This window comes from Elaeis guineensis, chromosome 9, assembly GCF_000442705.2.
Source record: "Elaeis guineensis isolate ETL-2024a chromosome 9, EG11, whole genome shotgun sequence".
Classification (NCBI taxonomy): domain Eukaryota; kingdom Viridiplantae; phylum Streptophyta; class Magnoliopsida; order Arecales; family Arecaceae; genus Elaeis; species Elaeis guineensis.
Window position 1 is genome coordinate 95434188 of NC_026001.2, and position 25050 is coordinate 95459237.

At 39.7% G+C, this 25050-nt stretch overlaps 1 protein-coding gene across 1 annotated transcript; it reads right to left on the bottom strand.

Moving 5' to 3' along the window:
- Window positions 1-23339: 23339 nt before the first annotated feature.
- On the bottom strand, window positions 23340-24682 carry LOC105051082 (light-regulated protein, chloroplastic). The gene is made up of 3 exons (XM_010931363.4): window positions 24446-24682; window positions 23667-23825; window positions 23340-23579 (listed from the first exon to the last, which is right to left on the bottom strand). The coding sequence occupies exons 1-3, from the start codon at window positions 24607-24609 to the stop codon at window positions 23498-23500; spliced, it is 405 nt and encodes a 134-aa protein (XP_010929665.1). The 5' UTR covers window positions 24610-24682; the 3' UTR covers window positions 23340-23497.
- Window positions 24683-25050: the final 368 nt, after the last annotated feature.

Genomic DNA, 25050 nt, shown 5'->3' on the forward strand with positions numbered 1-25050 from the left:
GTAAGTTGGACCCACAGACTTTGGTATCGCCGACTCAGAGATGCCCACGTATTCACTAAAGATTTTTTGCTGTGTTACCCAGCCAGCTGATCAACGCCCATGTTGCACCGAGCGTGTAGCACGTGCGACAACATGGGAGAACACATGAGACATGCCTTCTCCCTGCTCTCCACACGTGTGGAGTGCCGCGTCCACGGAGTATCACGGGATGGGGACCACGGTACAGTTCGGAATGGGCCACGGGAAAAAGGCACGGTGGCCTCTTCGGCACGTCTACAGCGTCTCCTCCTCCCTTTACCGTTGAACGCCGTGTGGATAAAACAAAATACTGCAACGGAAACAGTGCTTTTTAACTGCCTCTAAGCCACAACAAAATAACTGTGCTTTTCTCTTCTCATCATTACAGAGAAATCCCGTTCTTTTATTTCCACCGGTATAATATTACGTTATTTTGTAAGCAGTGAAAGTAATTCAGTTATTAAGTATCCATTACAACAGAACTAACGGAAATTAGTTAAAAACTATCAAGTGGAATCTCTGAAGCACCAAAACTGTTACCATAACGTTATAACGGCTTCTTACCCAAAAAAAAATAAAATAAAAAGTTTATAACCCCCACTCCTTCAAAAGCAGGGTATCATCATGGCTTCTAGAGATTTAGTATGTTACCCGAAGGTTTCTCGTCGGACATGGCGGGAGAGATCCGCGGTGTTCAACCATACATAGCGCGGCACGTCGAACAGAAGATGCCTCGGTGAAATGGAAGGTGCTTCATAAAATTTAATATTTTTACCCGTAAAGGCGCCTCTTTCTGAACGGCACGGTAATAGTTCGTATTTTTACCGGGTTCGGCGAAGGGGAGAGGCGAGATGGGGTTGGTGGGTGGGTGCAGGAGTGGGGTAAAATAAAAAAGAGGGCGGGGTCTGGGTGCGTGGGACCGGGAAGATTGTGGCTCGAGATATCCGCTCCCGAGGAGGCGGGACCCAGTGGTGTCCCCTTCCCAGGCGACAACTACCGCCCAGGGGTGCGGGCCCCACAGGCTGCCCCCGGCCCATTGGACAAGCCCGGCCCGGGCGGACACAGGCCCTGAACCACCCCCTCTGACACCTCACCCGCAGACCAAAAGCATACCCCAACCCGGTTAACTTTAACCACACCCCCACGGGCCCCACCCACCCCACCCCGGACTCCAAACTTTCGTTAATTCTATTTCACCGGACTCCAAACTCCAATCCATTCCACCTCACTCCTCCGTTCCTCCCACCCCAGCAGATCTCGACTCGTGTCCACATAGCCCATCCACCCCCTACACGTGGCGGACCCCGTAACGTGGGACGGTTTCGTCCGTCACGGAGGCCACGTCGGAGGCTTAACGGCACCGGCGACACGTCAACGGCCACGGAGGTGACGTCACTCCCGGGAATTGCTTAGAGATTTTAAAAAGGAGGAAAAGATAATGAGGGAGTCGCCATCGGTGTTCGAGGGGAAGTAAACAAGGGGGGAGGGGGGTGGGGGGCGTGATGCCTCCGCCAACCGGCTCCCGGTAATGATGCGATAATGATGGGCGATTGGCACGGGGATTGGCCCCTGGGACAGATTAATCCTGGCTCAGGAACCCATTAATCTAACCTTAATCTCATGGGATAGGGATAAGGGACGTGGGATTAGTTTAATCGTACTAAAGTAATGTAAGCCCAACAACAGGCCTCTAGGGTCTAACGACAAATAACTAGGAACTGATTTCCAATTAATTAATTAATTAATGTTGGAGATAATCAAGATTAGAGGAACGCAGGTGATGACCGATGAGGGAAGGGAGCGGGGTGGGGGACCAGGGTATATCGCCATCAGGATGGCACGTGATTGCACGTGTACGGGGGAAGTGGGGGGAAGTACGATGGACGGTGGGGATGGATCGGGATGCCCTGTGGTGCAAGATAAGTGGGGTAGGGGTGCAGCGTAGGGGGACCACGGAGTTTGATCGTGGAATGTGCCGGGGAAATAGTTTCGGGTTGGGTGATGATGACGATGCTGCTGCCGCTGCTGCTCCCGGATGGTGGCTTTCACTGCGAAGTGAGATCCTCTTCTGAACTTCTGATCTTTCACTGTCGCTGGGGTCGGATAATCAAGGGGACAACTTATCACCGTCCAAGTCACAAGACCACTTGGGCTGGCTCTTGGTCCGGTTCAATTTATTATAAATTCAGATGATGATGAAATCTCAGCCGTGCAATTAATCCAATCGAGCAAATAGGTGGCCAATCAGGCATGTCACGTTATCTTTTAAAGATGAGCTGCTGCCTGACACGTGACAGATATCAGGACAAAAGCCCCAGCTTAGCCAAACGTCCTCCCCCATCACAAAAGATGTGGAACAGTGGTCCCTGGGCCGAGGACAGGTGGTGGTGGAGCAATGCACACTCAGTATTCCGTGGTCAAAAGTTAAAGCCACAATGATCCAACGGACCAGCTTCGTCCCCTCTCGCCATGATATCACGATCGGCCTGCATCAGACCCATGACCCACAGATCAAACGTTCCAACTTGATTTCGTCCACGGTGGGTCCCCTCTCTGTCAGCCAATCATGGTGTCCCACGTCGACACACAGATGCTGTTCTCTGGATGAGACGAGAGAGGGGGATGGATCCGCGGAACACCGGAGTGGAGGTGGGTTTAGTGTGGGGGCCGGGGGGGGGGGGGGGAGGGGAGGACGGCCGACAGGGGCAGCTGATTGGCTGGAAGCGCCGGGCCCCACCATCCAACGGTCTTCTTCGGGTTGCTGCCAGATGCCCATGTTCTGTGTCCTTTGGGCCGCAGGTACCGTATAATTGCGCTGCTCCAGCGAGGCTGTGTCTCCACTACTTGGCCTGCCCCGATACATAACCCACTGCTACAGCTCAGACTGAGAGACTGGCTCTCTCTGCCAAAGGGGAGGAAAGACCACTGGCCACCTCCTTTGGCCCCTGCCCCATAGCTTGATCCATATCCCTTCTGCAAAGGCAAATCTGACCATGTTGTGAGGGTTTTTATTTTGGGCCACTTAGTCGATTGTCACATGATGCCGCCAACTGCTGTAGATTGTAACTTAGATAAGTCCAGTGGATGATCTCCCACCTAACTTGTGAGATTGTCAATGATAAAGTCAGTGAGTTACTAAAAGTTGGAAACCAATGGCTTGAATTTGAGTCTCATCTCCATACGAAAAATAAAGTAGGTGGGGTTTTGTGTCTGCCCCAAAAAGACTAGTAAATCAAACATGTGAGTCTTGCAGGTTGAGAGTTGATTGTGATTTTATAGAAGATAATCAAGTTATGTTATTAATTCAATAGCATGCAGCCTGTTTCTCAAATAGATTAGACTCATAATCAGAGTTGGCAATTGGATCGGATCGGATAGTAAATTGCTCAAAAATCTATCGGTCTGAATCCAATCTATTTATATAATGGATCAAACATCCAATCTCAAATTTGACTGTTTTACCAAATAGGTAACCTGACTTAATCTATAATCGGTTGAATCAAATTATATAAGCTGAATGATTAAGCATTGCCACCTTTACTCATAACTGTCTAAATTGCTAGAAGTCACACATAGGCTCCACTTTGAAGTGGATGGTGATCTTCAATGCAGTTGAATTTTGAGTTATGGATGTGAAGTTGATTCTAGAGACCATTTCATCCAGGGCATGGATACGAAGGTTGAGCTCCAATAGGAAGCAAAGTCATACCCGTATAGAGTTATATTGGGCTCTGAGTAGATCGAGTGCATTGCACTCTTCGTCAGCTTATTTTGGCGTGGATAGCTCTATTGTCCTTGTTTGGACAGAACCAAACGACGAATGTTGATGTGTCATACATTTACTGGCTCATATCGTGTTGCCTCAGATGTACCCTTGTACTTTCGAATTCATACTATGGTATGTCTCATTTAACTATTTGACATGACCCAGGGATTCTAGTATTCGTTGTTGGTATCTTTTCTGAACGGAGACAACCATATCACTCTACACTGTAGCATTAGCCTTTTGTTTGTATTTTTCTCGATCCATAATTCCTAGATACATCTAGCATGATAGAGACAATGCCAATAATCTATTCATACAATTTATTAATATGTATTTTTGAATCCAGAGTTCCATTGGATATTCTAGATACAGCAAAGTATAGAAAAAGCTATTTGTGAGAGGTTTACTACAACACATCCAATATGATATGGTGTAAATTTAATCTTAATCAATTAAAATCCCATGCAATCGGCACCACAGAATGCTGTGCAATTCCTGGACAGCCGCCATCAGAAGATGGACGGCTATCAAACAACACACGCCATGTATGATGTGGCATGAGCTTGTGGATTGTCTTGTTTGATGCCCGTTCCATCTTTAACTCCATTATAGTAGCATATTAAGTCAAAGCATCCTCCAAAAATGTCAGTACTCAAAAAAGCAATCCATATAAATGCGAAGAGGACTGTACATCCACCATGAAAGATTGCCAGGTAGGAGAGTGTTTTGGGCTAATCCATCCAAATTGAGACCACATCCCTTGCTTCTTTTATGATGACTGCTTTCTTTTCTTTGTCCAATTTACTCACGTACGCAAAAATTAATCCAGTGACAGCTTTATTTCCATGCCATCTGATGCAGCCCTATGACAAATTGATCTGTAGTGGTAGTCAACACACTGGTTAAAGGTGGAAAAGGACGCTGCTAAAGTTACAACAGTAGCCAAGCTTTTGCTGCAATAAGTAGCACAGCAAAAGCTCTACGAAAGTTGGATGAACATGAAAGGTTCACTGCTTGGCCAACCCAAATAGGTGTAAGCATTCAAAAGCAACACCAAATTCCAAAGCATTTTACTATTCTGAACATGGAGGAATTACTGAAAGAGGTGCATGGTTTTCGTCATGTAAGCAATCTCGATGGAATACTATGCTCCCACTAATGTCTGTTTCAGCTAAAGATACTTACTTTACCAAGGTTGATGCAATTCTGGGTCATCAAAAATGAGTTATTTCACTGTTTTCTTCAGACTTTGCCCATTTCAACTCTGCAGCATTTGGCACATTCTTTTTGCATTTCTGGTACTCCACACCTTGTCAGATAAATAAACATAAAAAGCCATGAAATATATTTATTTGTACACTTCTCGTACTGGTACTGTTACAGAACATTAAAGTGTGCTGCTTGTTTGCATTGCTATCCTTAGAGTTCTGATGCATCCATTGTAGAACCATAAGTTAATGGGCACCATGCATTTTCCTGCATCGCTTTGCTTGTTTGCCCTGTGACCATCTTGTGGAAAGTAGCAGGAATCACAGCCTCTCAAAGCTAGAGCTCAACATTGTTATGTTAATCATTGGAATAAAGGAACAGGAAGCATGACGATGATCGCAGCAACGAAGGCACTCTCCCCTACCTATTCACATGGCAGTGTAATATCTGTTGTAAAGCTTTGCACCATGTTGATCCTTAGAAGTGAGGCACGATGAGGGATTGTGTCACGCCCCCGACCCGAGATTTGCGGATCGAGGGTCGCGGCAACCGCCGCATACTCATGAAGAACTCTCCCCATAAGCATGCAAGGCATCTCATCACGATATCAATGCATCGCAGCGGAATAAATTCAAATAATTATTATTCAACTGTAATTCAAGTAATTAAATCAAATGTCTTACATCCAATAAAATTTTTACTAAAACAATAAATCTAATAGATCTAAGTTCAATGAAGTGTTGACAATGCTAAATCTCGCCTCTAAAAGCTCTGTCCCAAAATTTCTTCCCACGCTCGAAATTAATTATCTGAATCTGAAAAATAGAAAGAAAGGTAATGAGCTAGACAGCCCAGTAAGTAACAAGTATCTCTACCAGATATTCAGATATTATTTAATTTTTCAAGAACAATGCTGCAAATAACATAAAAATATATTTCATGCTGATTTAATGCAAATCCAATATTTTCAAAAATTCACACATAATATAATCATAAATCCGATTCGATTCAAAACACTCGTAACTCAACAGCCTCGACTATGACCAACGTTTAACCCCCATTGGCGGGGTCCACATAATACCAGCGCACAACCCCCACTGGCAGGGTCCAGAAATACCAGCGCACAACCCCCACTGGCAGGGTCCACAAATACCAGCGCACAACCCCCACTGGCAGGGTCCACAAAGTACCAACGTATAATCCCCATTGATGGGGCCCACTGAAACATAGTTAGGCTGAGAGCATAAATCCGATCTATATCAAAACACTTAGTACCACAATACATATCATAATCTTTCACTAAATATGTGCATAAATCGATATACCATAACATTTCAAAAGCACTTTTCTTTCAAAACATAATTTCATAAATCATGCATAATTTCAGAGAATAATTATTTATTTTCAGAATAAATATGGAATATCTCGAGAAGATGATTCATTACTTACCTTTCACGGAGCACTGAATGAATGGATCGACTAACTTCTAGGAGATTCTTCCGTGCCTATTATTCAAAATTATATTTTTACATTAATTTTAATTCAAAATTAAATCTAACAAATCTCAAAATCAAAATCTCGCTTAAAATCAGACTCGTCTCTAAACTTGATCAGAATCATCAGATGAAGCCTTCCACTACGTTAATCCTAGAGGAATAACTTTAGAGAGAGAGGAATCCATCAAGAGAGAGAAATATTCTAGAGAGAGAAAATTCTAGAGAGAGAAAGTAGAGAGAGAAAATCCAATTCTAGAGAGAGAAAATTAGAGTTCAGACTGAGACAAGAGAGAGAAGAGAGAGAAACTCTCTCTCTCATCAATTTTAATTTATTTATTTATTTATTTATTTATTTATTTATTTACTTACTTATATATATAAATATACATATATATTTATTTATTTATTTTTATTAATATTATTATTATTTTCTTTTCTTTTCTTTTTCTTCTTTTTTTTTTCTTCTTTTTCTTTCCTTTTCTTTTCTTTTTCTTCTTTTTCTTTTTCTTTTTCTTCTTTTCTTTTCTTTTTCTTTTCTTTTCTTTTTCTTTTTTTTTCTTCTTCTTCTTCTCGGTTCTTCCCGCACCGGAACAGGGGACCGGCGTCCCCTCGGCCTTGACCGGCCGTTCGGGCCACGGCCGCCGCAGCGGAGGCCGGCGGCCGACGGGGGTCACTCCCCCGGTCACGGAGGAGACATGGCCGGCGATCAATTCCGATCGCCGACGCCGGAAATTCAAGGAGAAGAAACCCAAAAACAGGGTCGCTTTCCTGACGGAAAAATCAGCGACTCTCGTCGCCGGCAGCCGCGCACAGGAGCATGGGAGGAAGGAGAAGAAAGAGGGGAGGAAGAGGAAGACTTACCTCAGCCTCCGGAGACCTCGTCGGCGGCAATCACGGCGAGAAATCAACCGGTGTCCGCGGCTTAATTTCGGGAAAATCGGAGGGAAGGAGAGGAAGAAGAGGCCGATGATCGGTCTCAAAGGAAAGGGGTCTTCTTATAGATCACCCTAGGACTCCGAGGGGTCCTAGGAGTCCTATTTTGCCCGAGAATCGCCGGAGAAGAAGACTCCTACCGGGAGTCTTCTTCCCGGTTTCTCTGTTTTTTTTTTTTTTTTTTTTTTTTTTTTTTTTTTTAGTTTTGGGCTATCACATTCTTCACCCCTAAAAAGAAATTTCGTCCTCGAAATTTTTCATACCTGTCACCATTGTATTGGAAGCCTGTGGATTCTGCTGAGTAAGTGCATAAACTCTTCCCTGAGTTTTAGAAATCGGTCCGCCACCCTTATGTTGTCCTTCATGAGTTCTTTTGCCAGCTTGATTTTCAGTATTTAGCGGGCAGCTAGCAATTTTATGATCCTTCTGTCCACATTTGAAACAAGCACCGGTATTCCAATAGCAATCCTTATCTGCATGATTTTTGCCACATCTGGAGCACGGCTCACCATCAATCTGTTGAGTCTTATTGTCTACTGCTCCCTTAGTTGATCTTTTGATGTTTTTATTATTCTGCCCTTGTGTATCATTTGATTGTGCTCTTTTTCTTTACCTTCTTTCCCTTTCCATGCGTTCTTCATTGACTTCCCTTTCAATTATCAGTGCTTTGTTTACCACATCTGCATAAGTTGTCAATTCATATGGAACCACTTGTTTTCGAATCTCAGTTCTCAGTCCCATCTCAAACTTGTGAACACGTTCTTGCTCACCATCCACTAATCTCGGAGCAAATTTTGCTAACTCTGTAAATTTTGCTTCATATTCGGTCACACTCATACCCTTTTGCTTCAAATAAATAAACTCTTGCTCTTTCTGGATCCTTATACTCCGAGGAAAATACTGATCATAGAATGCAATCCGAAATCTTTCCCAGGTAAGTATTTCGCCATCTTGTTCATGCTTGCGCTGTAGTCGCTGACACCAGTTGTATGCTTCTCCTTGTAGTAAATAAGCTGCATATCGAATCTTTTCTTCATCAAGACACTCTTGGACAGCGAAAGCCTTCTCCATCTCCATTATCCAGTTGTCAGCCTCCAAAGGTTCAGTAGTCCCCTTGAAAGCTGGAGGAGCAAGCTTTTTAAATTCTGAAATGCTGTTCCGTTGTACTGGTTGCTCTCCATGTTGTGGTGGTGGATGCTGATGTTGTTGTGTATCTCGTTGTATCTGTTGTTGTTCAAACATTTGCTGCTGCATTTGTTGTTGCGCTTGTACCATCCTGATTAGGGTCTACATTAACTGAGCCATATCTGGTTCTTGACGTGCTCTCGAAGTACTCCCATTAGGATCTACGACTCCCTCCTCCTGAGGGGTGCCACTGGTCAGATGGGGAGTGCTACCATCCCGTGGTTGTGATATCCCTCTTGCAATTCTTTGAGTAGTTCTTGTCATTCTATGGGGAGGCATGGTAACCTTGAAGTAGTAAAACCTTATTAGAGTCATTTATCTATTTGTTAGGATGGGTTTATTATGATGCTCATATTCTAACGTCCCAATATTCCTAATGTTTACCCATCTACACTCATACTATGTCAAATTCTATGTGTCATAATTTATCCACTTATGCTCTGATACCATATTAATTGTCACGCCCCCGACCCGAGATTTGCGGATCGAGGGTCGCGGCAACCGCCGCATACTCATGAAGAACTCTCCCCATAAGCATGCAAGGCATCTCATCACGATATCAATGCATCGCAGCGGAATAAATTCAAATAATTATTATTCAACTGTAATTCAAGTAATTAAATCAAATGTCTTACATCCAATAAAATTTTTACTAAAACAATAAATCTAATAGATCTAAGTTCAATGAAGTGTTGACAATGCTAAATCTCGCCTCTAAAAGCTCTGTCCCAAAATTTCTTCCCACGCTCGAAATTAATTATCTGAATCTGAAAAATAGAAAGAAAGGTAATGAGCTAGACAGCCCAGTAAGTAACAAGTATCTCTACCAGATATTCAGATATTATTTAATTTTTCAAGAACAATGCTGCAAATAACATAAAAATATATTTCATGCTGATTTAATGCAAATCCAATATTTTCAAAAATTCACACATAATATAATCATAAATCCGATTCGATTCAAAACACTCGTAACTCAACAGCCTCGACTATGACCAACGTTTAACCCCCATTGGCGGGGTCCACATAATACCAGCGCACAACCCCCACTGGCAGGGTCCAGAAATACCAGCGCACAACCCCCACTGGCAGGGTCCACAAATACCAGCGCACAACCCCCACTGGCAGGGTCCACAAAGTACCAACGTATAATCCCCATTGGTGGGGCCCACTGAAACATAGTTAGGCTGAGAGCATAAATCCGATCTATATCAAAACACTTAGTACCACAATACATATCATAATCTTTCACTAAATATGTGCATAAATCGATATACCATAACATTTCAAAAGCACTTTTCTTTCAAAACATAATTTCATAAATCATGCATAATTTCAGAGAATAATTATTTATTTTCAGAATAAATATGGAATATCTCGAGAAGATGATTCATTACTTACCTTTCACGGAGCACTGAATGAATGGATCGACTAACTTCTAGGAGATTCTTCCGTGCCTATTATTCAAAATTATATTTTTACATTAATTTTAATTCAAAATTAAATCTAACAAATCTCAAAATCAAAATCTCGCTTAAAATCAGACTCGTCTCTAAACTTGATCAGAATCATCAGATGAAGCCTTCCACTACGTTAATCCTAGAGGAATAACTTTAGAGAGAGAGGAATCCATCAAGAGAGAGAAATATTCTAGAGAGAAAAAATTCTAGAGAGAGAAAGTAGAGAGAGAAAATCCAATTTTAGAGAGAGAAAATTAGAGTTCAGACTGAGACAAGAGAGAGAAGAGAGAGAAACTCTCTCTCTCATCAATTTTAATTTATTTATTTATTTATTTATTTATTTATTTATTTACTTACTTATATATATAAATATACATATATATTTATTTATTTATTTTTATTAATATTATTATTATTTTCTTTTCTTTTCTTTTTCTTCTTTTTTTTTTTCTTCTTTTTCTTTCCTTTTCTTTTCTTTTTCTTCTTTTTCTTTTTCTTTTTCTTCTTTTCTTTTCTTTTTCTTTTCTTTTCTTTTTCTTTTTTTTTCTTCTTCTTCTTCTCGGTTCTTCCCGCACCGGAACAGGGGACCGGCGTCCCCTCGGCCTTGACCGGCCGTTCGGGCCACGGCCGCCGCAGCGGAGGCCGGCGGCCGACGGGGGTCACTCCCCCGGTCACGAATTGATCGCCGGCGCCGGAAATTCAAGGAGAAGAAACCCAAAAACAGGGTCGCTTTCCCGACGGAAAAATCAGCGACTCTCGTCGCCGGCAGCCGCGCACAGGAGCATGGGAGGAAGGAGAAGAAAGAGGGGAGGAAGAGGAAGACTTACCTCAGCCTCCGGAGACCTCGTCGGCGGCAATCACGACGAGAAATCAACCGGTGTCCGCGGCTTAATTTCGGGAAAATCGGAGGGAAGGAGAGGAAGAAGAGGCCGATGATCGGTCTCAAAGGAAAGGGGTCTTCTTATAGATCACCCTAGGACTCCGAGGGGTCCTAGGAGTCCTATTTTGCCCGGGAATCACCGGAGAAGAAGACTCCTACCGGGAGTCTTCTTCCCGGTTTCTCTGTTTTTTTTTTTTTTTTTTTTTTTTTTTTTTTTTTAGTTTTGGGCTATCACAGATTGTCCAAGGTATCAAGTTCCTCTAAAAGAAACTATTATTCATATGATTTTCCCAATTTAACCCAACATTTTTAACTTGCAAAATGACCGTGATAATTTGTTGGGATACGACATAAAACATATTTCAAATTTGAAACAGGATTTAACTATGACAGGATTACTTGCTCAAAAATGAAAAAGTAAACACCAGAGACACATTTTAGTTAAGATGTGAGAACCAGCCCAATTGGATCCGGTTCAAAGTGAAGTCAACAAGGCTTGCCGACTTCACGATAACTTCTCAAAAAAAAAAAAAAAAAAGGGAAGAGAGTTCAATCGGAGTAGCATAACGTTATCCCTTATTCGATCCTTAACTGTCGATGAAAATAAGGCCGTGAGGGGCAATCAGATAAGAGACATATGTCGGAGAGGAGTGGTTGGATGGGTTATGCCGATGGGATCTAGCTTTATCCGAGTATAATCGAGCTTTTCTTCTTCCTATTCTCTTCCTTTTAAAAACCCCTCCTTCCTCGATCGATTCCACATCTAGACTTCCCCACCTCTCTCTTCCTTCTTCCTCATCTCCGACGGCCATTGTGTCAGATTGCTAAACATCGTCACCTCTCTAAATTCGGTCCTTCCTCTTTGAACTATTATTGCTCTGTTTCGAAAAGTCTTTGAGTGTAAGATCCACTAAAATTTATCCCACCGATTATAACCATCGCCGTCGTCACCGTCAGTAAGTCTTCCTTTCTTCTCCTTTAGCCCTTATTGCCACCGCCATGGTGCAAAAAGGGAGTACTCCTTTTTCTTTTTTTTCCTTTAGCTATCTTATCACTGCAAACTAGACCACTGCAAACTAGACCACCACCTCTAGACATCTCCGTGCCACCACCGTCGGCCACTCTGGCCACATCACTGCCAATCCCATCCTCCCGTTGTCCCTTAGGAAGCCCCTAAGAGATCTTGATTTTGGCTGAGGAAGAAAGAAAGAGAGATAAATAGAAAAAAAAAAAGAAAGAAAGAGGAAGAGAGAGAGACCTAGTTTTGATGAACCTATACACTTGTTGATTAAAATTAGTTTGGTTGAGTTTAGGTCAACCCAAATGGTATAGATCTGACTTCGAAATCAACCCAAATCTTGATCTAAAATCAAGACAGATTAAGAGTCGCTTTCTATTTATCTTAATTTTTCTCTAATTGAAGGTTAATAAAACTTATTATCTGCTTATGTTAGAGCCTTCATTATGGAAAGAACATCGGATGTAGAAATCAGACTGATAAGATCATAGAATTTCGAATCCGATCGAAAGTAAATTTTCTTTATCTCTAAATTTTTAGTGCATATTTATGTATTTAAAAATTAAATTTTGTACATACAAATTATTAAAATATTTAAAAATTATAAAAATTTAAAAATATATATTTCTGTATGAAAAATAATTCAAAATATTAAATCAAGCATGATGTCACCTTAGCATAATTATAAAATTTGAATTGAGATGATTTCTTCATTTTAATATTGCATGATTTTTGTAAAGGAGATTATATTTGTTCATCTTTGCATGAACTGAATAAAAAATATTTTGTTGCTCTTTTGAAAGATATGAAAATTTGAATTGATATTGTTATGAAAATTTGTATGTTTATATTATGAAAAATATATTTATAAATTAATGAGAAAAACTCTCTAGCCAACGAAACTGATCATTGGTCATATATTAGAAATTAGTTTCTCCTGGGTCTCGCAAGTTGGGGTTGATTACTGGAAAAATTAGTCCTTTAAGATCTAGTCAGTTGGAGCCGATCGCTGGCATACGCTGATACATCACGTATTTATTTTCAGGACTATTCTCTTTTCTTATCATAAAGCTAATTATGGTTGTGTGAATCAGAGCTAAATTTTTTTCTGGACCTAACCAATAGGACTGATTACTGGTATATGCCAATGGATTACACATTTTGTAATCAGGAGCTAATTTTTTCTGGATCTTGTCACGGATTTATTATGGCCATAGTCACGAAAGACTGAGAGAGGACTTTAAATCTTATTATTATGCATAGCATATTTTGAAAATTAAAATTAGATTGGTTTATGTATCTATTATTGTTACTTGTTATATTGGGAAGGAATTTTTAATTATGCTTGATCCCTCGGAGATATCGGTAACTTATTGAGCTTGTAAAGTTCATTCCTTCTTTTTTTTTTTTCAGATTCAGAAGAATATGTTGGGAGCTGGGACAGAGCAGTGAGGAGCATAGGATCTTAAAGGACATTTATTTAGTTTGTTTTTGAATAAAAAAATTGATTTTGATTGGTGTTATTGAACCTTATGAGTTATTAGTAAACTATTTATTTATTTATTTAAATCAATAAAATTAGAAGATTATTTTTACTATCATTGTCTGAGTACAATTTATTATGAAATTTTGAAAGTGAAGACAAGCCTTGCATGTCTAAGGGATTAAACCCTAAAGGCATGTAGCCATCTGTCACATGTCTAGTTTAGTGTATTGGATTGAGGCATGACACAAGATGAATCTACCTGAAACACTATGATGTGGACAACCATTGCATGTGGGTGAGAAAATGGATGCAAAGTGATTGTCATAAGTGATGGTAATTCTATCTCATGTAGAAATCCTTCTTTTATGAGTATTGGACTAATTCAAATCAGATTTGAGTTAAGACTTCTATACTTATTGGGTTATGGAACTCATCTATAAATAGAGAGAGTCTCTACCTATAGATGCATAGTAAACAAATCAGATTGAGAGAAGAGAGAAAGAGAGAGAGGTGTGAAACGTTGGGAATAGTGTCCCAAAGCCAATCGTCAGCCTGTTGACGGTTGTGCTCCTTTTGTATTAGTACATGAATTATAAATAAATAAAAATTATTTTGATATTTTTTCATCACAAATATTTCATCTTCTAATGAACTCCTGTGTTGTGGTGAAGTCCTTAGGACTATTTAGACTCGACAAAGGAGGATTTGTCGTTTAGTCCTTAAACATGTTCGCGACCAAATGATACGTTGTTACCAAGGACGACAATATTTATCGAGCATAGGTCGTTGTGTGCCATATGGGTTGGTTGTCCTCATAACCAAAGAGTGTGGAGACACTGGTATGGCATACAGGTGAGATGTAATGGTACATCTGCACTGAACGTGACCAACTCCGGAGCTATTTCTGCTGTCAAGATTTGCTCCGATGGGATATGGGTATAAATGTCCCTCCGACCTGAGACCGCCACGGTGACTTGCAAGCAACTCACTGCACTTAGGCACTGGACTACCTGAATTTCTAATTCAGTGACGGAAGGTTGCTGGGTGTAGTCAAGTACTTGACTTGTCGGTGCGTGTGTCAAGATGGGATTGACCACTCCAGTTTAGGAGCTGTGTACAGTCGTGTTTCAATTTAGCAAAATCTTGGCCAGGGTAGTCCTAGTGAGGAGTCACAGGACTAATTGAGTTGAGCACGATTCGGATGATATCATCAGGGTTGACAGTTTAACCCTGAGTCATCCTAAACACAGGGGTCAAAAGGGATGAATTATACGGTAACCATATTCACGTAGGTTCTGAATGTTGCGATTGCGATTATTCGACCTATCCAGTCGTCGGATACCATTGCTAGATGGTCACTTCGATTAGTACAGAAATTGGTTCCTGTGCTACCGGCTTAGGTTCGAACCTGCGGGGTCACACACATTAGAGGTTCCTTTCTGATCTGATGGCTGATTATGAGTCTTATCTATCTGGGACTCTATGATTGAGAATTAGGATTCTCTAATTATGAGTTCCACACATTTTGGGTACCGGGGTTAAAATTTTGAATTTCAAATTTTGAATTTGAAATTTGAACTCTTTGATCAGGGTTTCATATCGATGGTCTCTGATGCCTGATTGCCCATCAGATTTGGACTCAATATTTATGAGAGGTTTAATTAGTGATTTAATCACTAATTAACTCAATTTGATTGAGTAATTATTTTTGGATCAAGTCCAATTGAATTGGATTCAGTTTGGATTGACCCGATTAGGTTAAATGTTGACCTAATCGCTAAGGTGGTTTAGTCCCTGATTTGATCAGGAGTTAGGTTTAGTTAATTCCTGATTTGATTAGGATTTTATTAAGCTTAATTAAGCCTAATTATGTTGGGTTTAATTTGGTCTAATTGTGCTCAACCTATTTTAAACTAGGTTGGCTCAATTTGAATCAAACCACCTTGTTTTAAATTCTCTGCGTCACCCAACTTCCTTGCACCCATTTGAATTCACGAGAAGAAACTTCTCGTGAAATTTTTCTCACGCAAAACCCTTCCCCACGTCCTCATTTGTGCGCCATATGGATGGATAAAATAATTAGTTAGCCATTCAAATTCAAAGCATGTTTGAATTTGAATGGATAACTTATCACTTGCCCTTTCATCCTTATCCATTTTGTGCGCCACATTACTTACACGAGAAAAAGTTTCTCGTGAAACTTTTTCCACGCACAAAGAGCCACACCCCTTCTCTTCTCACGCCCAAAAGGATAGGGATAAGTTGGTTTTCGTTTGAATTCAAATTTGATTTAAATTCAAATGTGTAACCTCTTGTCTTTATCCTCTCACGCGGATAAGACACGTTCGACGTTGTTTTAAAAAGAGGAGAAAGGTGGGACGTGCATAGAAAAATTAGGAGAGAAACTTTGGGGCATGAGGAAGGCTTCTGCGCAAGGTGAAGGTCCAAAACCTTCCGAGAGAAAAAGAAAGAAAAGAGAGAAAATTGGGCGCAGGGTTTTTGGTGTGTACCCTAGGGTTTCTACCTAGGGTTCGGGAAGTGAGATTGGTGTGCCACGAGTGTCGTGAGTCCACCAAATTTTAGAGAGAGATCCATCAGTCTCTCAAGTAACTGTGCAGACGATCCAGAGTGTCGGAGAAGTCGGCACACATCGATCGAAGGAGTTCGATCAACATCTGCCATCAAAAGGGTGAAATCACGAACTAGCATTCGTGAGGAGCTGATCAGACGGGAGCTTCGTGTGGACGATCCGCAGAGACCAGACAGTTGGGTGGCTGCGATGTGACAATCAGAGCCCTCCGACGGTGATCAGATTGCGGTGATCGACTACCCGCAAAAGGTGATGTGTTCTGAACACAGTACTGTAAAACGTTTACTGATTCAAATTTGAATTTCAAATTTAAATGCATGCTGTTGTATCATATTTAGATCCTAGTGTAGGGTTAATTAGTATTAATTAATGAGATTAATTAATAATTCCGCTGTAAAATAGTAATTTTGAAAAAGTTTTAAAATTACCATTTTGCCCCTGCACTAAATTTTCGCTTCAGTGTGAAAAGAGAGAAAGGTCTAATTTTCTCCTTAGCCTCTCCCCTTGTTGCCGCCCCTTCTCCCTTGGGTGTGGGCTCTCTTTGGACATTCCACCTGTTGGTGTGAAATATCACACTATCTCACACCAGTACATCTCCTTCCTCATTTGATTGGGTTGCGAAGCCGATTGGATCGGAGTTCATCCCGCTTTTCTGTGGTGTCAGCATGCATGCGAAGTAGAGGATCTGCACATCCAGACCTCTGTGCAGGTTTAATTCAAATTATTTGAGATTTGATCTCTGGTTCTATTGCTAATCAGGTAAGAATTTGATTTTTATTCATATTGATTAATAGAAAAATTTTTAAATGCAACTTGGGCCTTCCAAAGAAAAACAGTTTTTCTTTCCTTCAACCGGTATCAGAGCAGGTCTAAAATATATGCATGCATAACTAAATTTTTTAAGATTAATTACATAAGATATAATTGAGATTTTTTATAAGATATTAAATATGATTTAAATCTATTTATACAAAATTTTTAATCTGATTTTGATTGTCTACCTAAAAATGGGTTTAAATGCTCCTGGATCTTTTTTTGGTACAGTCAGGCATTCAGACAAGTCTAATTTGAGAGCAATCCAAGAAATCAAAAAGCAAAATATCCCTCAGGGCTCATGGATAATTGTCACCCTTGCACCATCTCCACTCCCCAATGTGCTCCACAATAAAGGATGCCACCCAGTCCACCGCACTGCTGACCTCCCAAAATACACGTTGGCTAGACACTGCAATGCACTCACTGGTGGCCCACCAGATGTCGTCAAGAAGTGGATGGGTGTCATGGTGCTTGGTCCCCTACTGGATCCATGCCGTATGAAGCTCAGCACCAGGTACAGATGCCTCTTAAAGCGGTGAACCCCCAGCAGCTAGCATCTGCGAATTCGAATCCCGAATGACAAACTCTGAACTACTCTGCCATCTCTGACGCTACCATCAAAGTTGATCTTAACAAATCCGAAGGGTGGAGGCTCCCCAGAGATGAACAGTGTCCTCCAAAATGCTGTAGGAACAGCCAGGGAGCTACAGGAACTCAGGTCGGATAACGTCAAATCAGCAGAGTCGAAGTGACGATACTCAGTAGCTAAGCAGCATGCTCTCTCCAAGATTCATCTAGCAGGCATAACCTTAGCATCAAAGATCAAACTATTTTGGGATAGCCAGATCTAATAGGCAATGTACATTGGTCGACACACTTTGGAAGGTCCGTCACTAGCACTTCGACAAATAGCCTCCAGAAAGAGAGGAAGCTAGGGGCCAGTGTCCGCACCCCACAGCTGGCTATCCGCTATCCTTCAGATCAAGTCTACTCTGGGATAGCGGAGGAGGGCGTGCTTCGTGATCTCCTCCTCCAAGCCACAGACGGAACAGTCAGGCGGAATCTTCATGCCCCTATCTCTAAAGAGAGTGCGTGTCGGAAGTCTATCCCAAGCGACTTTTTAGAAGAGGAGACTGACCCTGAGGTGAGCCTCGATTCTCCAAATCCAGACGGCATCAATCCTCCTCAGTGGCATAGGTCGTGTAAGTTGGCAAGATCCCTAGCTGGCACCATGGATCGACATGACTTCTCCCACACTCTCACATCATTTCTTCAATGGATAGAAATCGAGATGGTGAGAATTCTGTCGACAAACTGACCTCCAAACAGAGAGGTGACAAGCTGCCTCCTCTAACATCTACCCTCATCAGTGATCAAGTCACAGACCTACAAATGGATGTCCACCTCGATGCTAACAAAGTTCGGCCATTGGAAAAGCAGAAAACTGGATATCCAGGCCTCCTGACTCACATCGATTGAAACACCATCACCAATCAACCACCTCATCTGGGCTGCCACAGGAGGGGCATGAGCACAAATCTCTCTTCAGACGAAGGAATATCCCCGCTCACTCCAGATGTGGGATCTCTAGCTCCATAAACAATCAGGCTGTGTAAGGAACTTGACCGCATGTCTGGAGAGTATAGCCTCTCTCTTAATCAGTAGAGACTAGATCCTAAGGCCTCCATCACGAACCGGCTGGCACACCACATCCCCGAACAGTAGATGCACACCCCTACCCCCCTGCCGAGAGCCCCATAAGAAGTTCCGAAACTACTGCTCCAGACTCCTAAGCATAGAGCATGGGACCACTGTGTTCGTCAAGAGATAAATTGGGATAGAGCTCAAGACCGATCATACTAGAGTAGTCCTCTCCATCATGAAAAGGATATTGGTTTGCCAGCCATCGAAATGCTCCCTAATCCTTTGCTCCAACTGTCTGCATTCAGCCCTCCGGAGCCTCCACCCGGTGATGGGAACCCCCAGATAGATGAGGGGCTCTGCCTGCTCATGGATCCCTAGCCTGTCACGGATCATCTGCTTTATCCGAGTCTGAGTCCTCAGACTGAAGGTGATGGTAAATTTATGAAAGTTCACCAACTGGCCAGACATCCTGCAAAAATAGGTCTCCACAAAGGTCGCAAAACACCTCACGTTTTAAGGTGATGTCCGACCAATAAGTAGACAGTCATCTGTAAAAAAAAAAGTGTGATAAAGGCAATCTCTCAGGGGCAAGCTAATAGGACTTAAGCTTTGTCCGCTAGACAACCCCTCGGAGTGAGCGAGAAAGGGCATCATAACCTAGTAACCACTTTGTAAGAGTGACAGCCTGTGGACCTTATGGAAATCTGATAACCACTTTGCAAGAGTGAAAGATTGCACGCATAGATATCCTATTCCCTTCCTTCCCAATCCCCTTAAACTTTCTCTCTCTTCACTGTAGACTTCCATACGCTGTACTCCCAGTAAATGCATTTTAAATCATCATTCACAAAACAGAAGTTTCTCAGTTCCCCCATGCTGCATCAAAGAAGAATGATGGACAGTACGATCAATGTATCCTATAATAATATGATCAATTATTTTAGTCAATTTGCTTTTGGTTTTCCAGGCCAACTAATCTTAGAGAATAATATTGTTGAAGTCCGTTGGGAGGACATGTAACATTAATCTTTCGTTGACACTTAGGGAATGACAATAAGACTTGATCAAAGAGATGATACAGTTTCACATTATAAAACCAAGTCTCAATACCAAAACCTTCACATTTACGAAGACATCGGTACAGGTAAACAGGGAAGGCTGAATTATATATTTTTGAGAAATTAAGAATGGTAAATTTAGATTCACACGGGGAAAACCTACTTCGAGATTTAAGCATTTGGAACCATCATAAGACCATTGATCTGCCAATAATTATTGATTTTCTTGAACTAAAACTGATAACATGCAATGCATATGTACAAGTAACTATGCTTTCTCAATCTATTCATTTCTTTAGTTATATATTTGATGAATAATTTTTTTGCATCCCTTCGAAATAGAATGCTATTAAAGAGGCTGCATTAATTTAAAGCCCGTTCTTTTGAGGATAAAAAATTTACCTAAAAAATTATATTTTTCTGAATAAGTATTTCCTAAACAACATTTAGATAGAAAAATAATTTATTCATGTTCTTTTGATTACTAGTTTTCTAGATAAATTACTAAGACCTATCTATATTTCTCATAATACCTCTTATTATATAAATATTATTATATATAATAGTATAATATAATATTATGTATTATATAATATTATAATATTATATTATAATATTATATTATAATATATTATAATACATTAATATGTAATAATATTATTGTATTATTATATTATATTATATTATTACTATATTATATTATATTATATTAATATCTTATATTAATATAATATATTATTAACAATATATTATATTAGTATAGTATTATAGTATTATAATATATTATAATAATATAGTATATTATATTATATAATAATAATTTATGATAATATTATATTATATTATATTATATTATATTATACTATATTAAAATATATTATATTATATTAATATATTATAATATATTATTTAAATATTATAATAATATAATATATAATATCATTATTATAAGGTTAAGGGTGTAATAGGAATGAATTAAATAGATTATTTTTTTAATTAATGAAAAAATGATTTAGCCACCTCTTAGGTGAATAAGATTTTTCTCTATTTTTTGGATAAATGCTACTTATAAAAAAATAATTTATCCATCTTGAAAAATATGAAAATATGGGTAAGTGGGTCAATGAAAAAACTGATCAACTTTTTCGTGCTATTTATCTACAAAAGAACAGGCCCTAAGATGAAAGCAGAATGATATGTTGGACTGAATACTTCATTAATGGTTTGGCACTAAAGACCTAGTTGTAATATAAGAATAGATTGATATGTTGTTTAAAAATTTCTCTTTAGAAATTTAGTTATTTCCAAATACCTAGTTTTCAAGTTCAATTATTTCTCTCTCTCTCTCTCTCTCTCTCTCTCTCTCTCTCTATTAACCACTTTGTCTGAGATCAAAACTTGGGTGGAGCTGGTAAAAACAAGCACTTAGTTATTAACAATGGTATTCTATTTACTGATGGAGCCCAGGCATTCATAAATAGGAATGGCAAAATCGATTCGACCCAATGGGTATGCACCCTACCCAAATCCGATCAAACCTGAAAAATAGGGTTTGACCGGGTTTGGGTTCAGATTTAGATAAAATCCGAAAATTATAGCATGGGTATGGATAGGGTATGGGTAGTGCTGTTTTCTATCCGAACCCGAAATTCGAATCCGATCCGAACCTACGGATATGGGTAATATTCGTATCCATATCCGAATATATATGTTTATAATTTAGTTTTGGTAATTCTGTTTTGGTTGATAATATGCATAAAATTATTTTGGTTATTTATATGTTCTATGTTGAATTGTAATTCTATTTCTATGTTTGATTTCTATAAATCTAGACTTATAAATTATGTTCCATGTTGAATTGATAATTTTGTTTTGATTGATAATATGTATAAAATTATTTTGATTGTTTATTTTTTTTGGGTATAGGATAGGTATGGGATGGGTATAGGTTGGGTATGAAGAAATGGATTACCCATAGGTATCTCCAAACCCATTGAGTATGGGGATGGGTATCTCTTTGCTTATCCGATCGGATATCGGGTAGGATTTGGGTATAGGATATTAAGTTCGAATTTGAAGATGGGTATTGTAATATCCGATCCAAACCCTATCCATTGCCATTCCTATCCATAAAACACTGTTAAAGTAGTCCAATCCACTCTAATTAGTAAAGATTGTACCCCTCTTTCTTTTCATCTCTTTTCCTTTTCTCCTATTTATAAACAAACTAGCTTATAACCATATACGATACATGAAATATAATTTTTTTTAAATAATATTTAATTTTATTTATCTATTTTATTATATATATCCTATATATTTTTAAAATAATTAAAAATTTTATTTTTTATGCATAGCATGCATTATAAGCTATCGAACAAATCTTGTGAAGATCCAAAGCTTGAAGAGATCTTGAAAGCAATCTCGTAAATCTTTTTCAAAGTAATAACTCTGAGTCCCAAATTCTGTCGCCTATAAAGAGAAAACTAAGGTGAACATGTGAACAAAGAAAAAATTTTACTACGTTTGCTCCCTCCAAACCTAAAAATAAAAATAAAAAAAATTATATTATTTTTTTTATATATGTAAAATTATGCAAGAAGCTTAACTAGTCATAAATAACCCTTTATCTTTCTTGAGCAACGATCCAAATCATAATCCACAATCTATAAATATCTTTTTTAATTATAAAATATCCATCTAGATAAAGAAATAAGAGATTTCTAAGATATTATAACAATGGTTGTTAATTTCCTCCATTGTTCAAGGATCCAAATCATAATCCACAATCTATAAATATCTTTTTTAATTATAAAATATCCATCTAGATAAAGAACTATTGTTGTCGGTATCTTTGAATGGAACAGGGTAATATGTGAATGGACGTGCTGCATTCTAGCAATTTAATAAGAGATTTCTAAGATATTATAACAATGGTTGTTAATTTCCTCCATTGTTCAAGGATCCTTCGTTCCTAAAAATTTAAACAGTAGGGAGGAAAGCACGTCCAATTGTTCCGCCAGTCTTTCCATTCGAAAGAAGTAAACAAACAACCACAAACATATAAAAAAATCAAGAAAAAAAAATCCAACCACGATCCACCGACTTCCCATCTGTCCTCATCTATGAAGATTAAATATTACACATCACTACAAAACTCCAATGCTCTGTCTCAAAGATATATTAAAATTCCTTTTCTTTCCTCATCTAGAGCTCAGATCCATGTAACAAAAACCTTTTTCTCCATTAAAAGCCCAAATCCACATTAAAAAAATATTTTTCTCATGCGGCTCCCCAGCGCCACCACCGGCATCGCGGCCAGCTCCAGCGCTGTTCTCCCCCGCCCGTCCACCGCCGCCGCATCCGCCCCAGCCTCCCATGCGATTGAAAAGAAAGGAAACTGCTTCAAGCCTCCCACGCGATTGAGAAGAAAGGAAATACCCAACACAAAAGCCCCAGCCATCATCTAAGCTTCCCTGTTCGGCCGCTCCAAGCCTCCCACCCGAGAACGGAAAGGAAATACCCAACACAAAAGCCCAGCCATCGTGCTTCCGTGTACGGTGTTTCTTCCGCGCGAGCATGGCGACGGCGGCCGCGTGAATGGATCGGTGAACGACGGCCGCCGCCCCATACGGATCTGTGGCCAAACATCTTATCCTTATTCATAATTTTGTAGATTGGATTTGGCCTTTATTTCTTAAAGAAAAATTAGAAGAAGCTATTTCCATTTCGCAATCCTTCTTCCTTTGAACTTTTCCTCGTTACATGTGTCTATAAATGTCATGAAAGCATCAAAATTAAAGCTTTATTAATCTATGACCTTTAAGAAATACACACAGCTCTACATAAATATGCTGTATTTTGATTTCATCCAGTTTCTATCATGGACCATTTACAACAAGCTAGAACCCAAGTGCATCCATTGGTTAAGCCAGGACTTAGTCTCTGTAAACCCCCATCTGGTACTCAGCTTCACAGAACTCTCCTCCAAGATCATCACATGCCTCACCAGGGAACACCCTGAAAAAAAAATGCATCAATTAGTTATAAATCTCATACTTCCATTGATCTCTCCATGTAATTGATCCTAGTCTGCTCAAATCTTACGTTTTGGGCTCATTATACTCCATATAGTCTCTGTCGATCTCCTCCAAAGCTGCTCTAGATTTTGAGCTGCTCGATGACATCGCAAGCTTCGCTTCAGGGAACATCCTAGCATTGCATGCCTCACCGCCAATTATATCACAGGCCTCCACAGGGAATACACTGCAAGTTTACATTGAGCATGTTAAATTGTCTAATGAAATGTCCTCCATAATTGTTCTACTGTAAGTACTTTTTTTTTTTTTTTTTTTTTTGATTTTGGAGAATGGAAGGAGAGATACACACTCCCACCATGTAAAATTAATCAAAAATAAAGTAATGTACAGGAGAGGGGTGACAAGAAAACAGAAGCAAATTACAAAAGCCAAGAAAGAAACTGAAAAAGTGGAACAAAGACGGAAAAAACAGAAGGAAGAAGAGAACTGCAATAATTATTATTATCATGGAAGGCTCAAGTATCTTCAAGAAACTGAAACAATAATGCTAACTTTATTCTAGGATCATGGTTGGTGCTCTTAGTTTTTCATCTGGAATTCAACTATTTCATTGTCTGATAATTAACATGAACTGAAAGCAATGGACAACTATTTGTTGCATATATTAACTTTTATAATCACTCTAAAGTAACACATATCATGAAAACAAAAAGGATAACTGATCTAGTGAACCATTTCTACCATGTTTTATCTCTTAAAAAATGGCTTGTAGCTGGTGCTGTTAGATGTAGATGCCATAGCTTTAATCAATGAAATGGATCAAGGGAAGGGATGGAGAAGGCATACGAGATCGAGGAGCTATAGTCTATAGTTGATGTTTCAGAAGTGGTAATGGCCACAGCCCTTGGGCTGATGAGAGTCCTGTGTGGCTTAGTTGACCTCCTTTGCACCATGGTCTTGGTGCCTTTAATTGGCAATGGCCCTGTGAAGCACACAGCAGCTGCCTGCATCCTTGATATCTTTTATTTCCTTTGCCCGATGTGAGATAAGGTTTCTTGTGATTCATTCTTCTTTGCTCGATTTGATAACTATTTATAGTTGAGAATGCAGTGGGAATGGATTAGATTCCAATACAAATCAGTGGCTCCTAGTGATGGGGAAGAAGACCCGATCACCTTGTAGATATTTTTGCTTTCTTCCTTGTATCACCTTGAAGATTTTTTCCTAGTAGATATTTTTTCACTTCCTTGGATCATGTATAGATTTTTTGCATATTTACAGGACAAATGTCTCATGGCTGCTTTAGGTGTATTAGAAAAGTCAAATTCCATCAACAGGAGGCTAAGGTGCCTAAAGCCTACCTAATCACCACTCTCATCTAGTAGGTCTTGGGTCCACCCTACTAGAATCTCATAGATATTTTCAGATGGTTCAGTCACTCTTTTAGTGGA